Below are 14092 nucleotides of genomic sequence, written 5' to 3'. Positions count from 1 at the left end.
GCAATGGATTTTCAAGTACTTTCTTGCCCTGTTCAAATGATAGCTTTATCTTTTTCTGTTGTATTCTCACAAGTAGCATCCAGGAACAACTATTGTCACAGACAGTGTGACTTCAGATGGGTTAACCTCATTCATTGAGAAGAAACTTGGTAAGAAACTGAAATATATGTCATACTATTCCGAATTCTTGATGGATCTTGTGCTCATAACTTTTAATGTTTTGTAGGAGGGAAGCACCACCGCTTCAAAAGAGGGTACAAAAATGTCATTGATGAAGCAATCCGCTTAGTGAGACTTGACTTTATGTCACATATATTCAGTTACATGTGCATGAGCTGCAGATTGTTTCTTACGGACTTTTCTGATTTGATTTCTGAATAAACAATTATTTATTTTTTGTTCATTCAACTAGGGAGAGTACCTCATTTATCAAAAAAGATGGTCTCCCTAAATTGCTCTGATCTCTCTCTCTCTCTCTCTCACAACACACACACACACACACAAGTGGGTATATCATGCATGCGTTTTCTTTTTGTGGTGATGATGGTTGTTGGGTGGATTGGAGGTTGGGTAGGGTCATGGTCAAATCAGATCTCAGTGAGGATGCAGCTGGTTTCTTCAATGAGGTTCTTTGGTTCTTGGCTTCGGTATCAAACCCACCAAATCCAAGAATGGTAAGGAAGTCCTGAGGGATGATGGAAGAAGTACAGCCTGTGTAGATTTTGTTGGTGGTCGGGAGAGCACCACTGCTTACTCCACATCTTTGAGAGTCATAAAACCTTCAACCTAGGTTGCAATATAATTCTCATGATCTTATTCTCGATGAAAGAAGACATACAGTTAGAGAATTTGGTGCTAGATAGAACAAAAACAGGAGTAATAACCACTCCACATAGATTGCTTGCCCTATAATTTATTTAATTTTTGTTTAGTATAACTTACTAATTTAGTGATATATATATTTTTTGCAAATGTGATTTGATCTATTACATTGCCACTATCTTAATTATAAGATTTGAAATTGCATTTTATTCAATCTTTGTGTTATTTCACTGTTTCATGATTCTTACTTGCTTGCTATCTTGCTTTTTATATTAGATAAAGGTGATTTATATTTACGTAGGAACTTAATTCTCAGAAAAAAAAAGTCAAATATAGTTGGTTCTCCGTGATAGCATGGACTGCATGGTCACTTCACTGACCTCTCTCTCTCTCTCTCTCTCTCCGAGTCTTTGACAGCTTTTTTAAACAAGGCTGGATCAAAGTCACTGCACAATCATCTTTCCTGATACCAATAAGTTCTTTTTTAGTGTATGTCAGAGTTTCTAATCCTACATACTCTTTGGTAATGGAGGTTTTGGGCCTTTTGGCTCTGTATACACTATACAGTGTGTAAAACTGTAAACGATGATGCACACTTGAAAGGATTGGGAAAACAAGCTAAAATAGTTAGGGTGCTTATATGGTGCTATTATTTGAAGCTTCCTGTAGATGGACTCAACGACATAAAATTGAGCCTTTTGCCTTTGTGGAACCTGTCTTAACCTTATTAAACCTTCCTATTAAACATTGCCCACATAGCCATAGCAATAGAAGGGCAATTGCTACAGTTAACTTGGAGGCATGAACCTCAATGTGTAACACTTTAACCTTCTTATACTCTTGATAGACATGTCAAGCAATGATGAAGTGACATACTGAAGGTTAACCGAGATGCACGTTAATATACCATGATGATCTCTTCACAAACAGCCTTTGTACACTAAACCAGATTCAGTTTGGCTTGATTTAGGCTAGTTTATGAGAATTAAATCATAATTTTTGTTTAGATGTATTAAAATAGTAATATCTAAGTTAAATTTTTAATATTAATTAGTAATAATAATATAATAACTAATTAATTACTAAAATATGATATAGTAATTAATTAATTAATTCAATAAAACTGACTATTCTTAATTATTAATAATAGTAATTTAATTTAATATTAATAGCAAATAAATTAATATAAATTAAGTTACAATTAATATATGATAAGGTGTATTGTTAAAACAAGTATGCTAGTATTTAACTTATAACTTGGGAAATTAAAATTAATCTAAATAGGTCAAGTTAAAATAAGTAAAATAGGAAAATAATTACATTAAAGTTAACTTAAGCTTTAGTATTTACACTAACTTGACTTTAAGCTCAGAGTAAAAGTAATTAATGTAAATTAAATTATTTATTTATGTTATGTAAATTGTTCAGAGGAAACAATAGGACTTTTACTTTCCCATGGTTATTCATGTTTGACAACTAAGTGTAATTAATTTTAATTTTTGACAAGAAAGCTATGAATCACCAATTAGGGTCTCTTGAAATAAGTTAATATTCTCCATCTGAACATGAAAAGCTAAAGCACATTAGAGGGCTCCTCCTGTTTCAGTTTTACTTAACAAATCCTGTTCATTGCATGGGGCCCTACTAGTTCCTTGTTTATGGCAATGCTTTAGTGCTTAGATTGCCTACCATCTTCAATTCAAGTGATCTATTCCTTCCCTCCCCCAGAGGCTACAAATTATTCCTACAGAAATGTTCCTAACTGAAGCAAAAATAATGCTGGCAGAACTCGGTTGGTGAGGAATCACACCTAGCAATTGAAACCAGTGGCCATGGAGCTCTCAAGGAGAATCACTGGCTTGATGATGGTGCATTTCTTATGGTAAGCTTTAGTTGCTTTTATCCTTTGGGAGGTTGTTTCACTTGGTAGATTGGTTTCCATTAATGGGTGAAAGAAACACATGGTTATTTAGTCCATATTTCTAACTGAATACCTTTTCCTGTTTGCTTTCTTTCCTTCCCCTTATTGTGTTACTTGCAGGTAAAACTATTAAATAAACTTGCTTCGGCCAGAGCTCTTGGAACAAGTGGTGGCAGCAAAGTTCTGACTGATCTGGTGGAGGGTCTGGAGGAGCCAGCTGTTGCAGTTGAACTGCGGTTGAAGATTGATCAGAATCATGTGGATATGAAAGGAGGGTATGATGGATGATCAGCTTACGGTTTATTCTTGAATAAATAAGTGGTGGATAAAATAATGATTCTCTGCTTTCAGATCTTTCCGGGATTATGGAGAGGCAGTGCTTAAGCATTTAGAGAACATGACAAACTCAGACCCAAAGCTTCAGAAAGCCCCTGTTAACTATGAAGGCGTAAGTTTATCAGTCTTTGCCAAATTGTATATGGCTAGATTAAAGAAGGAAGATTCTTGAGTTCTGTCAAATGATGACTGCATTTTTACCATTATTCTTAATGTTATCTGTCTAGAAAAAACGGCTTTTCCATTTTTTTCAGTAACTGAACTTTTATTAAATAAGAGAAATATAAGTACAAGAAAGGGGGAGATAAAATGTCCTATCTCCCCACCAATAGATTACAAGAAAAACTTGGAAATTAGCCCAAAATAAAGAATCCCTATTCGCTCTTTGTTTGGCTAGATCATCAGCAAGTGAGTTGGTACTCCTTTTCACCCAGCTGTACTTCACCTCAATACCCCTAGTAAGCCATTTGAATTTCTTCCTTTCATCGCTAAACCTCCACATGCTGCTGTTGTCTTCCTTTATCCATCTAATCACCACTTCTGAGTTCTGAATCACCTTCAAGGATCAACCTCCTGATGTTCAGATTCCTAGCTTTTTTGGATACCTTCCAGAGCTGCAAATGCCATACCTTGGGGTAAATTCTTAGTCCTATAACATGGTGGGAGAGAATTCATCATCCAAGCCTTGCCCAACTATATGGGTTTGACTCAGGGGCCGAGCTAGGATTTTCTTTTGAGGGGGGCCAAAATGTAATAAACATGGATAGGGGGGGGGTCAAAAGTTAGTAAATATAGGTAAAATTAATTAAAATGGGTATTGTAGGGATTTTCAAGGCATGGGGGGGGGGGGGGGCATGGCCCCCCTCTGCCACCCCCTGGCTCCGCCCCTGGGTTTGACTACATGAATCCTGTTTCGGCAGGAGAGAATCTCTCTCTCTCTCTTTAACTTTCTATGGTTGTTGAGTATATTAATCATCTCATATGTTGGAACCACAAAAGAGAAACATGGGGCAAGCAGAATTAGACTTGGACATTGACTGAGCTGTTTTCTTTTGCAACTTTCCAACTATCAATTTGGAATTCTGAGTTAGAAGGATGAATTTTCGTTCTCTCTGAGACCTAGGAAAATCCTATACGTGTATTGGTGTATCTTTGACTTCTGTTAATGTACGGTTACAGAAATCAGCTGAAGTTGCCCCGTCTATTGAAACCATCACCAAAAAAGGGTGATTAGATAATGAAAATTTGGTTTCTTTCTGAGTCGAAAGCTACAAATATGTGTATTTCTCCATGCTATCCCTCCTGTAAACAGGTTCGAGTCTCTGGCTATGGTGGGTGGTTCCTTCTAAGACTTTCTCTCCACGATCCTGTTCTGCCTCTCAACATCGAGGTAAATAACACCTTCCTGGATTGTTAATTTGTTACTTTTAAGCCTGTCTTATATTAGTGAAATTAGTAACTTTGAAGGTGCAAAAGCTTTGACCACAAAACTTGTCACTCAACAAAACTTGCCGTTTACTACTGCTTATCTCTATAAGATGCTAGTGCCTGCTGCATGTCTCCATTGATCAATGATAGCACTCACTGCAGGCACCAAGCAATGAGGATGCTGTGAAGCTTGGGCTTTCTGTGCTTGCCGCTGTTAAAGAGTTCCCCGCTTTGGACATGTCTGCATTATGCAAATTTGTCCATGCATCGTAAAGTTGAGAGCTTTACAAGAAGCTAGCCTATCAGCTCTTGGCTTGTAACCTGATCTGGTAATAGCTGTCCTTTTTTGGATGGTTACTTGTCAGGTCCTTGCCAATGTCAGGTTGCTTCAGGGATTGAGGGAAGTCTTTAGGACTCTAGTTTGGATGACCACATTGAAATGTTTTTTTTGAATCCTGAGGTTTTTTTCATGTTAGCCTGCTGTGTATGATAAAGAAAAATAGTAATAAAAATCATATTTGTAGTGCAAATATTTGAGGTGGACTGAGGGTGGGGTGTGGGGAAAGACATTGTTTATGTGCGTGATGGGGGGACTGAACGGTACAAAATGGGTTACTTTTCTCAACACCCTAAGAAGTATAACGGAGTGTATCAACAGGGATCGATGCCATCTATTAGACCACATGGTTCATGTTGAATCAGTCTTTCTAGGTTCAGAAATGGCATTTTTTTTTTGTATATTTTACTGGTATTTGCCCTCTTGATTCTGTTAGCTGAGAGCAGGTAGAGATCAGGTGGTTCGTGGTGACCGTTAAGAAATATTTTTACTACATACTAACATATAAATTACAGGCTAAGAAGGAATATATTTTCAGGATAAAGTACGGGTAACATTGCTGAATATATTTTTAAGGTAACCAAGGAATGTAACTGGGATTATTTGTTGTTCGGAAAGAGGGATTATTTGTTTCATGTTTGGGATATTTTTAACGTGGTATACTGCTGATTCTCTCCCCGGCTCCCCTCAAGAGCCTCGACGAAAAGTCGGGCACTCCGGTTTTCATTTCAGAACTTAGTACGCAGGACCGTAATTGCTTTTGATTATTGTACTGACGAAATTGTCCCAAGTGTACAGTAGTTGGATTTTGTTTTTTTTTTTTATAAATGGGTAAAGTCGTTGGAGTAGAACTCATAGTTGGGACTTGGGAGGGACATATCAGCCTTCACATTAAACATGCAGGGCACTAAGCCCAAGTATTCTGACACTAATAAAAATATGCCCAAGTATGAGGACCATCATTTGATTGCAGGGTCTCGATATAATCCATGAGATTTAGGAGGCCCAGTCCAGTGGCTCTCGTATGGGTCTAGTGAGAGGACGCGCAGATAACTCATGAACAATAAAAGTATGAAACAATAAGGACTTCCAAGAAACCCAAGTGATCAATGCGATGGCATAAAAAGTGCATATACCAAAGAAGAGTTGATGTTGATTAAAAAAAAGCAAGGTTTTAAAAACTGACCTGGCCATTGGTATTTGGGTCAGTGGTTCGACCGTTTGGGTCAAATGGTTCGAATGGTTTGAGCATCTTATCCATTAGATTGAAATATTAGGGTAAGATGCAAATGTATACTATATAAGAGGAAATAAGGGTTGAAATTTGAAACTTGAAAGCTGTCGGTTGAACTGAAAGAGTTTAGAAAAAGAAGAAGAGGACTTGCAGGCTTGCAGCGGCGATGATGACAGTGACGGCAATGTTGAACTACAGCGGCAACAGCGGTGGCGTTTTCAGTCTCAGATCTCTCTCTTTCACCTTGTGCGAGAAAGAAAGATCTGAGATTTCTCAATCTATTTCTCAATCTGAGATCTGAGCAGCAAATTGTTCTTTGGGTCGAACGGTTTATCGGTCAAACCGTTTGGGTCAACGGTTTATTAATTAATTCAATGGTTTTTGACTAAATGCCGGATTTGAAATAAAACGGAACCGGTCGTCTGAACGATTTCTAGTCCGCCATAAAAAGAATCAATGTTGTGAAGAAAAAAATTGCGTTATACACGTTGCTGAGGTTTGAGATACAATTATCTCAACCGCATTCTACTCTAAACCATATCAACAAATATCACGAAAAATATCTCTCGGGATGTGGCTGGGTTGATTTCTGGAATCTGTGACTACTGAGACCCTGATAGTTTATTTATATGTGTGCACATGTGCACGTGCACAAACACAAAATTATGGAAAGAACTGTGTAGGGCCGTACAAGTAGCAACTAAAAGTTGCAAATTATGTTTGATTCAGAAGGTCCTCACTGAATTGTAAATCAGATGAGAAATACAGGTGAGAAAGCGAAAAGAGCGTTCTTTTTTTTGTTATTCATGTTTAGTTTGGAAGGAATATAAATGCAAATATGTACTGTGCAAATACATATAAAATAATATACAATACAAAATTTTACACTACATATTTGTATTTGTACTCCTTCCAAACTGAGCCAGCAAAAAGAGCGTTCAGCATGCAACATTTGCTGCAAGAAATGAATATTACACATGCAATAAATACAGTTCCTTGAGAGTCGCATCAAAATATCTATTTGTTTACATATTTACAGAGTCAACATTTCTTTTTTTTTTTTCCTTCCCCCACTCCAAATTCTTCCTTTAAGGATTCTTATATCCAGAAGGAATCAAATAGGGATTGGTGTGGTAAGGAGCTTCATCATGAAACTGAACTGTATATTTGGAGAGGTCTTAGGTTGAGGCCAGTTTGCCTTGTCTGGGACCTTGATGCATTTGAAGCCCTGGCCTTTGTACAGCTGTGTGGCTGCAGGATTGTTTACGTCGCAGTGCAATGCAATGGCACGGCATCCCCAACTCCTTGCTTGGGCTTCTGCCTTTGCTATGAGTCTCTTGGCTATTCCCTTGCGCCTATCCCTCTCACGAACTGCAACATTGGATATGTATGCTATCCCAGTCCTGACAGGATATGTTGATTACACACGTTAGAAAGAGACCTGATATGGAGAGAGAAAAGAAGAATGAAGTAAAATATAGGCTGTCATTTTTGTGGAAAAATTGTTATATGTAACAGTGACATGAACTCAGAGTGTAACATGGCCAAAGGACAGCTTTTATCTTCAGTCCCTCAACTTGGCAATAAGCCCTCTCATACATCAGGCTCTGCAGAATGGAATCTTTCAACCGGTCAACAAAGGACAGCTTTTGTTATTATAATATTATAATAACCAAGTAAAGAATCTCTTTCAACCGGTCAGTTGTCTTAGTAACCTCAAGCTTGTACCTGCTTTATATACTGATAACCCGACCAATCTTCAAGCTTTAGATTGAAGGTTTCTTGGTGAGCCACTGGTAGAAAGGGTGTGGATCAACCAACAAGGTATTGGTTGTGGATCAAGTGACAATCCACCTCAATGTACTTGATGCACTCGTTTAAAATATGATTAGATGCAATTTGAATGGCACTAGGAGCATTGAGGATGTGGGTGGTGGTGGCGTGTGTTCAATGTGGGAGTTGGGAAAATGGAGGAGGATGCAGGTGTTGCAGGCTAGCCTAGTAGGGAGGTTTCGTGGGGACAGATCCTGAAGTGAAGGTTGAAGTGTGGGTGTCTTTTGATTGGGGGAGGGATTGTCTGATGGGTGTGAGGAAGTTAAACAGTGGGCTATTCCTGTTTATGTTCTATAGTAGAGGAGCAGAGAGGATTCTGGAGTAAGAGAGCTCAACGGTGAGAGAATATGACCTTCGATTAAGTTGGTGGTTTCCAACAGCAGGGGTAATTAGAGAAGCAAGAAGAAGAAGGGCGGTGTGGTTAGGAGTGATTGGTATCCCCCTTCACGCGTGGAGTATACTAACCTTTAACTTTAAGGAAATTGGGGATCGTTACAGGAAGTTCCTAAAATATGATGATAGGAATAGAACTTCGGAAAGGTTGGACATGGCTACAATATATTTGTGGAAGTGGAGGAGGTTTCTGGTCTACCAAACAAGATGGAACTTCAGTTTGCTGGGAAGAGCTATGAGTTGAGATTAATTTTAAAAGGGGAGCACAGGACTTTCTTGAGGGCAGACATGAAAAAGCATGGTGGAAAGGTTGATTTGGATAAGCTAGGGGGAGAAAATATTGAGAAGAACCAGAATTGCAGAATGGAGAAGGGTAGGGAGATGAAGAGTCGATCGAAGGTGGATGACGATGAGGTGGCATGTTTGAAGGGTAAAGTAGGGAGTTCAGAGGAAAATTTTGAGTTGGATTTACATTGAGAGGGACACATGGGGGGTGAGGGCGATGTGAGAGCGGAAGACCAAAAATGGAATGAGAAGATTTAGATAGAAGGGGAACAAGCAGTAGTGGGTACTAGGGAGTCGAGAGGCCTAAGTGGGGACCACTTCAAGAAGAAAAAACAAAAGTTTTGAAAGTAAAAAACTGGTGGAAGGAGTTGAAGTCTTTAAGGAGGCTAGGAGGGGTAAGATAGGAGGAGGGGAGGAAAAAAATCTTTTGGGGTAAAGGATTTGATTAGTGGGTTTGGGTTGTTCCAAGGTACGGGAAAGGTAGGAAGAAGAAGGCAGTGCTGAATAAAGGGGAGAAAAGAAAAGGTGAACACGGTGCAGGGTGCAATCAGGTGGAAGACATTGCTGGTGAAAATGATGAGGCTGGTTTACGGGGAGTTAGGCAGCAGGTTCAGTTGCAGGAGGTTGGCGGTATGATTGGGGGCAAGCTCATCTCTGTGGTACAGCCTTTGCATGTTCAACACTCCAAAAGTTCTCTCAATGGAGTCTTGGCGAGTGGGGTGGAGATTGTGACAAAGATAGTTGAGGAGGTTGATTCAGAGAATGGGTCGGGTGACATAAGCAGCATCGCTGAGGCTGGTCTTCTTAGTAATGAGGTAAGTCCAGTTCCTATGCCTCGTACTGAGGTTTGGGATGAGTCTAGTAAGAAAGTGACGTGGGAGGAGCAGGGGGAGGTGAGGAAAGTTCAAGCAAAGGGGAAGAGTTCTGATGGGACGAAAGGGTATAATCTTCATAACAGAGTGTATAATAGAGAAAAGAGTAGACTCTCGCTGAATTTGTCTGTAGGGGCAGAAGAAGAGGCGGAGATTGGCGAGGTTGAAAGGGGGATAAAAAAGAGACAAAGGGGAAGGGTGGTGAAGGGGCCTTAGAAATTGCAAATTCCAATTTTGGAGAGGTGGAAATTGGTAAGTTAGTGGAGAGGGGAGGTGGCAGTGGGAAAAGCACTTGGTTTAATCTTTTGGGGAGGTGAAGGCTCTGCAAGGAAAGCCTTTGAACATTTTGAAAAGAAGAGAGGAAAAAAATAAAAAGAAAATAATTGAGGGTGGTGAAATTTGGGATGAGGGAGAAGTGCAAGAAATTTTTGAGGGGGAAGAATGGGGGGTTTTAGTGTTCAAAAGGAGTTGAGTGGGGCGAAGAGATCAAGGGTCGGAGGTGAAGTTTCTGAGCTGGTTATAAGGGGGCTAGGAGGGTTAGTTGAAGGGCTGTGGTGAGGAGTGTAGTTAGAAACATTAAATCAGAGGTGGGGGTGATACAGGAGTCAAAGATAGAGAACTTTGTAGCGAGATTAAAACTTGAAGTTCGGGGTTTTAGCAGTGGAGAGTGGTGAAGTCACTGCAGAATTATTTTCCTCTTGGCCTTTGCAAAGAGGAAGTTGGTTGGTCAAGATTTTGTGGAGTTGCTTCACCTTTGCTAGATGATGGATTAGTTGGAAAGAAGGAGAAGAAGGTTGTTTGTGAATTTGCACTGATCCATTGAGAAGTGGTAGCATTCAGTGGCAAGTCAGTAGCAATATGGACATTGGTCTTTTCAGTTTGCTTTTCAAGATAATAGCTTTGATTGTGGATGAGGATTTTGGATCGCACTGGATTTAGAAGTTTGGATTGTTGTTTAGGTTTGTTCCATGGTGTTACCTTGACACCCCCTCAGAATGTATCTTTTCTTCTGTTTTAATAAAATTTTCTTTTTACTATCAATAAATAAATACATAAATAAAGTGGTATAGGTGGCATAATATCAACCTGAAGAAAAAGAAAAGAGTTTAAATAGATAGCAAAAGGACCTAGGAGGCGAGGATGAAGAAAAAGAATAATCCCTTGGAGGATGCCCTTCATAGATAATGAATAATGTGCTAGACAACAATGAGATGTGATTGACAAGGTGATGAGACCAACTAGCTAATAGCTTGATCAACATGGGCAATATCAAGCTGAGTCATGGTGAGGTAGATAAATCTTCCCACCAATGATCGATAAGGAACCAGATCAAGGAGTGGAGTACTATCATCTTTTGAGAACTTGATGTTCAATTGTAAAGGAGTATTGACTTGCTTATTATCACAGAAAATTTCCAGTTTGATAGGATCTTTAGTGTATTTCTACTCATTCACCATGTACCTCAAGGAGAAGAATGCAGCTCCAAGCCAAGAAATCAAGTCAGAGAACCTAAATCCTTCATCTTAAAGGATTTGGGAGTTTTGAGTTGTCAAATACCTTTTGAGGGCCATGTCTTGTTATAAGTATATCTATCATCCACATACAATAGGAGAAATACATGTGAGGGCAATAGCTAGAACAACATTGGACATGGTTAGCTTGTGTAATGACATCTTTTAAGTGTTCAAACCATACCTTGGGAACCTTCTTTTCAACCCATATAGGGATTTCTTGAGTTTATACACCATGAACTTATCATCAATGTGTATCCAATTGCTAGAACAAATCTCATAATTGTCATCTAAGCAACAAGAGTAAACGTCTCCTCATAATAAACCCCTTGTTCTGGTTAAAAGCCTTCTGCCACCAATATGGGCCTTGTACTAATCTATTGATCCATTTGACTTCAACTTCACTAAGAAAACCTATTTACTGCCAATGTGTGGACAATAGCACCAAGAAGGAAGAAAAGAAAGTGAATTCACCAAGAATCTGTGTAATGTCAGTTCTGTTAAGCATTGACCCACTTGACATCATTTTAATAATTTCAGATTGGTATTCTACGGTTTCTACCTTATAATGTATTTTTCCTTTTCCTATCCTCTTGCAACAAATTTATATACTTAAATTATTTCTTTCTTGTTTTATACTGGTACTTGCAAACCATTTCCTTAGACCTTGACAGATAACATGGCTCAAGATAGAGTGGATAGGCATATGGTAATGATGGAGACATGTCCATCATTTCAAAAAACATGTCCAATAAGGCAATAAGACATTGATAAAGTCCAAACTAGAACAAGAATGCCAGAAGAATTTTACAGACCAGTTTCCTTAAGGATGAATTGGAGTCCTTGTATGTTAATGCAAAAATCTCAATCACTTTGCAAGTCCAAATAATGAATTACAAGAATATGAGAAACATTCTATTCTTGCAGTAAAATATCATAAAGGGTAAATTTTTTGTTCATTGTCATTTTAATTTCATAATTGATAAAAATTCTGATCCTAAAATATCAGTGTTTTTCTTTCAAATAATTTTTATCAAAGAAATGGCTAGATAATTCAGATATTTTTTTTTTCAGAATATGAAATTCTCGTCTCATGAAGATTCCGGAAACAGAGGCAACTAAACAACTTAGAATAAGTAACCTTTTTCTATAAACCTAATTACGTGTTGTTCTCATACAGCATAAAAAACATTCAACACAAAGATAAGAGAAAGTTTTGTGTCAACAAAGATTAATATATATATATATATATATATATATATATATATATATATATATATATATATATATATTATCTCCAATCCATAAAGCACATCTTGTCTGGTTGATCATACATCCCAATTAGATGCAGTATATATCAATTTATGTCATCATTTTTTTCCAGCTATTTAAATCAACTTATCATCCATAATCAAAGTTTCAGCTACAAATAGGTTTGCTTGAGATTGTTAATAGAATTATGAGGCTGTAGCCAATCTGAACGCAATCTTCTGACGGAAAAAATGTTAACTGACACATAAGCCAATTTATGAGCAGAAGCAGTGTGCATCTGCCATTGACACGGATGAATCACCTTGAATCAAGATCATCTTGAGAAAACTAAGGTTAACAGCAAATATGCATGCCTATAACCAGTTAGATGGAAACTCTTCTACATTCAGTTGCAATTTGCAACTTAGGTTGCTGAACAAGGTGAAACTTGACAAGGTAAAGCTTCTCTGCTAAAATATCTAACCTTCTCTGCCGCAGTGGTCCTTTGCGAGGAAGGAAATCGGCCACCGTATCCACTGTTAATATTCCAGCAACATATCCCCTGTTGAAGCTGAATTTCCCTTCAAACTCTCCTATTTTGAATTCTTCACTTCCCAAGGCAAAGCTGTCATCAACTGAGCCACCAACAACAGCAACCAGACACGATCTCCTACAACCACTGGGAATAGAGAACCCGGATAGCATTGCCACCAGCCTGTCGACCCTCAGTACTAAATCCAATGGAAAAGAGTAGTCCGGGAAGAAGGAACTACAATGCGTCTCAGCTACTTCCCAACAATCCTCCAACCGCGCCTCCCGAACAACAATCTCAGGACAGACGCTCGAAAATAATTCAACAGCTTGACTGGCTCTGCAACTTCCTACACACCAAAACATTGGTAAATTCACCAGAGAACCCGAGTGAATGCCAGGCAGACCGACCATAAGTTTGTTTTCCCCCCTCAACTCTAACCATAAAATACACGGACCCAAATAGTTAAGAACCAGGATTTGGACGCCTGTCTGAATTTGTCCCTAGCAAACGAACCCATGATAGTTTTCAGAATTGTTCGATGCCACAGTTTAACTTTTATCCGATCTAAAGAATTTAAGAAATGAAGATCGCAAAGCCCCAATATCACCTCCTCCACGCAATCCGATTCTAGTGGAAAACTTTGCGTGAAGATGGGGTTTTTGGTGCAATCAGATCGAAAGACATCTATCAACTATTTTAAAGAATAAACTAAAGAAACGAGGAAACAAATAGAAATAGATGAGATTCCTAATTTAGCATACCTGATTTGGGAGAGTTGCAGAGAGAGGATGATCGGGAGGATTCATCTCCAGAGCGAGTGAGCTTGCGTGGGAGGGCGAGTTTGTTGGGATAGAGAGAGATTTTCGTATGATAGGTTATTGGGTTTGAGGTGGGATATGGAGACGCAGAGATACCGAGCGGTACTATCCTCATTTCTGATCTCTGTCTGCTCGCTCTCTCTCTCTCCGCCAAAAGAAAGGAAAAAAAATCTAACCGAATCGGTTGCTAACTTGCTAACGAACTTCAATTCACTTAGCGCGGGGAGGGAACGTGGTGCTGTTTGGATCAGAGGCTTGAACCTGAGATATCCCTAATCAACCGCTAAAGGACAATTCTATTGTTGTTGTGGGCCCACTTAGAGAGATCAGTTGATTTAACCAGCACACGGTGGCTCTATCGAATCCACCACCACAGTGATTAGTGATTTAGTGATCACCATTCAACATTGTGACCGGATCTCCTCACACCGGACGCCTCAAATGCACATCCTACCGTGGGAGTATCTCCCGTACTAATTAATTATTATTCACGGGAGATGTGAGGCGCCCATTTGT

The 14092-nt window shown here is 38.9% G+C and overlaps 2 protein-coding genes across 4 annotated transcripts in view; one reads left to right on the top strand and one right to left on the bottom strand.

Annotated features, from left to right (window-relative positions):
- The window catches only part of LOC104594867 (phosphoglucosamine mutase family protein), a 34089-nt gene extending 29052 nt beyond the window's left edge, over positions 1–5037 (top strand). For all 3 annotated transcript variants that reach the window (XM_010255393.3, XM_010255391.2, XM_088898930.1), the window contains 7 exons: positions 77–149; positions 227–288; positions 2609–2704; positions 2864–3018; positions 3095–3191; positions 4392–4469; positions 4670–5037. In XM_010255393.3, the coding sequence (XP_010253695.1) occupies positions 77–149; positions 227–288; positions 2609–2704; positions 2864–3018; positions 3095–3191; positions 4392–4469; positions 4670–4780 (672 nt within the window). In that variant the 3' untranslated portion in view covers positions 4781–5037. The remainder of the gene's footprint in view (positions 1–76; positions 150–226; positions 289–2608; positions 2705–2863; positions 3019–3094; positions 3192–4391; positions 4470–4669) is intronic.
- A 1992-nt stretch (positions 5038–7029) lies between these two features.
- LOC104594865 (Acyl-CoA N-acyltransferases (NAT) superfamily protein) lies at positions 7030–13769 on the bottom strand. Its single transcript, XM_010255390.3, has 3 exons — positions 13520–13769; positions 12708–13104; positions 7030–7481 (listed from the first exon to the last, which is right to left on the bottom strand). The coding sequence occupies exons 1-3, from the start codon at positions 13689–13691 to the stop codon at positions 7193–7195; spliced, it is 858 nt and encodes a 285-aa protein (XP_010253692.1). The 5' UTR covers positions 13692–13769; the 3' UTR covers positions 7030–7192.
- Between the last annotated feature and the right edge of the window lie 323 nt (positions 13770–14092).

Source organism: Nelumbo nucifera, chromosome 2 (genome assembly GCF_055504915.1).
Source record: "Nelumbo nucifera cultivar China Antique chromosome 2, China Antique-T2T, whole genome shotgun sequence".
Taxonomy (NCBI): domain Eukaryota; kingdom Viridiplantae; phylum Streptophyta; class Magnoliopsida; order Proteales; family Nelumbonaceae; genus Nelumbo; species Nelumbo nucifera.
This window is presented reverse-complemented; position numbering and strand designations above follow the sequence as displayed.

What these genes read in the sequence shown, in the direction of transcription:
- LOC104594865 (XM_010255390.3), bottom strand. Translation starts at nt 13,691, where the DNA reads ATGAGGATAGTACCGCTCGGTATCTCTGCGTCTCCATATCCCACCTCA. An exon ending in CTGCAACTCTCCCAAATCAG is followed by an intron (nt 13,105 to 13,519) that starts GTATGCTAAATT and finishes TTTGGTGTGTAG; the next exon opens with GAAGTTGCAGAGCCAGTCAA. An exon ending in GGACCACTGCGGCAGAGAAG is followed by an intron (nt 7,482 to 12,707) that starts GTTAGATATTTT and finishes ATATCCTGTCAG; the next exon opens with GACTGGGATAGCATACATAT.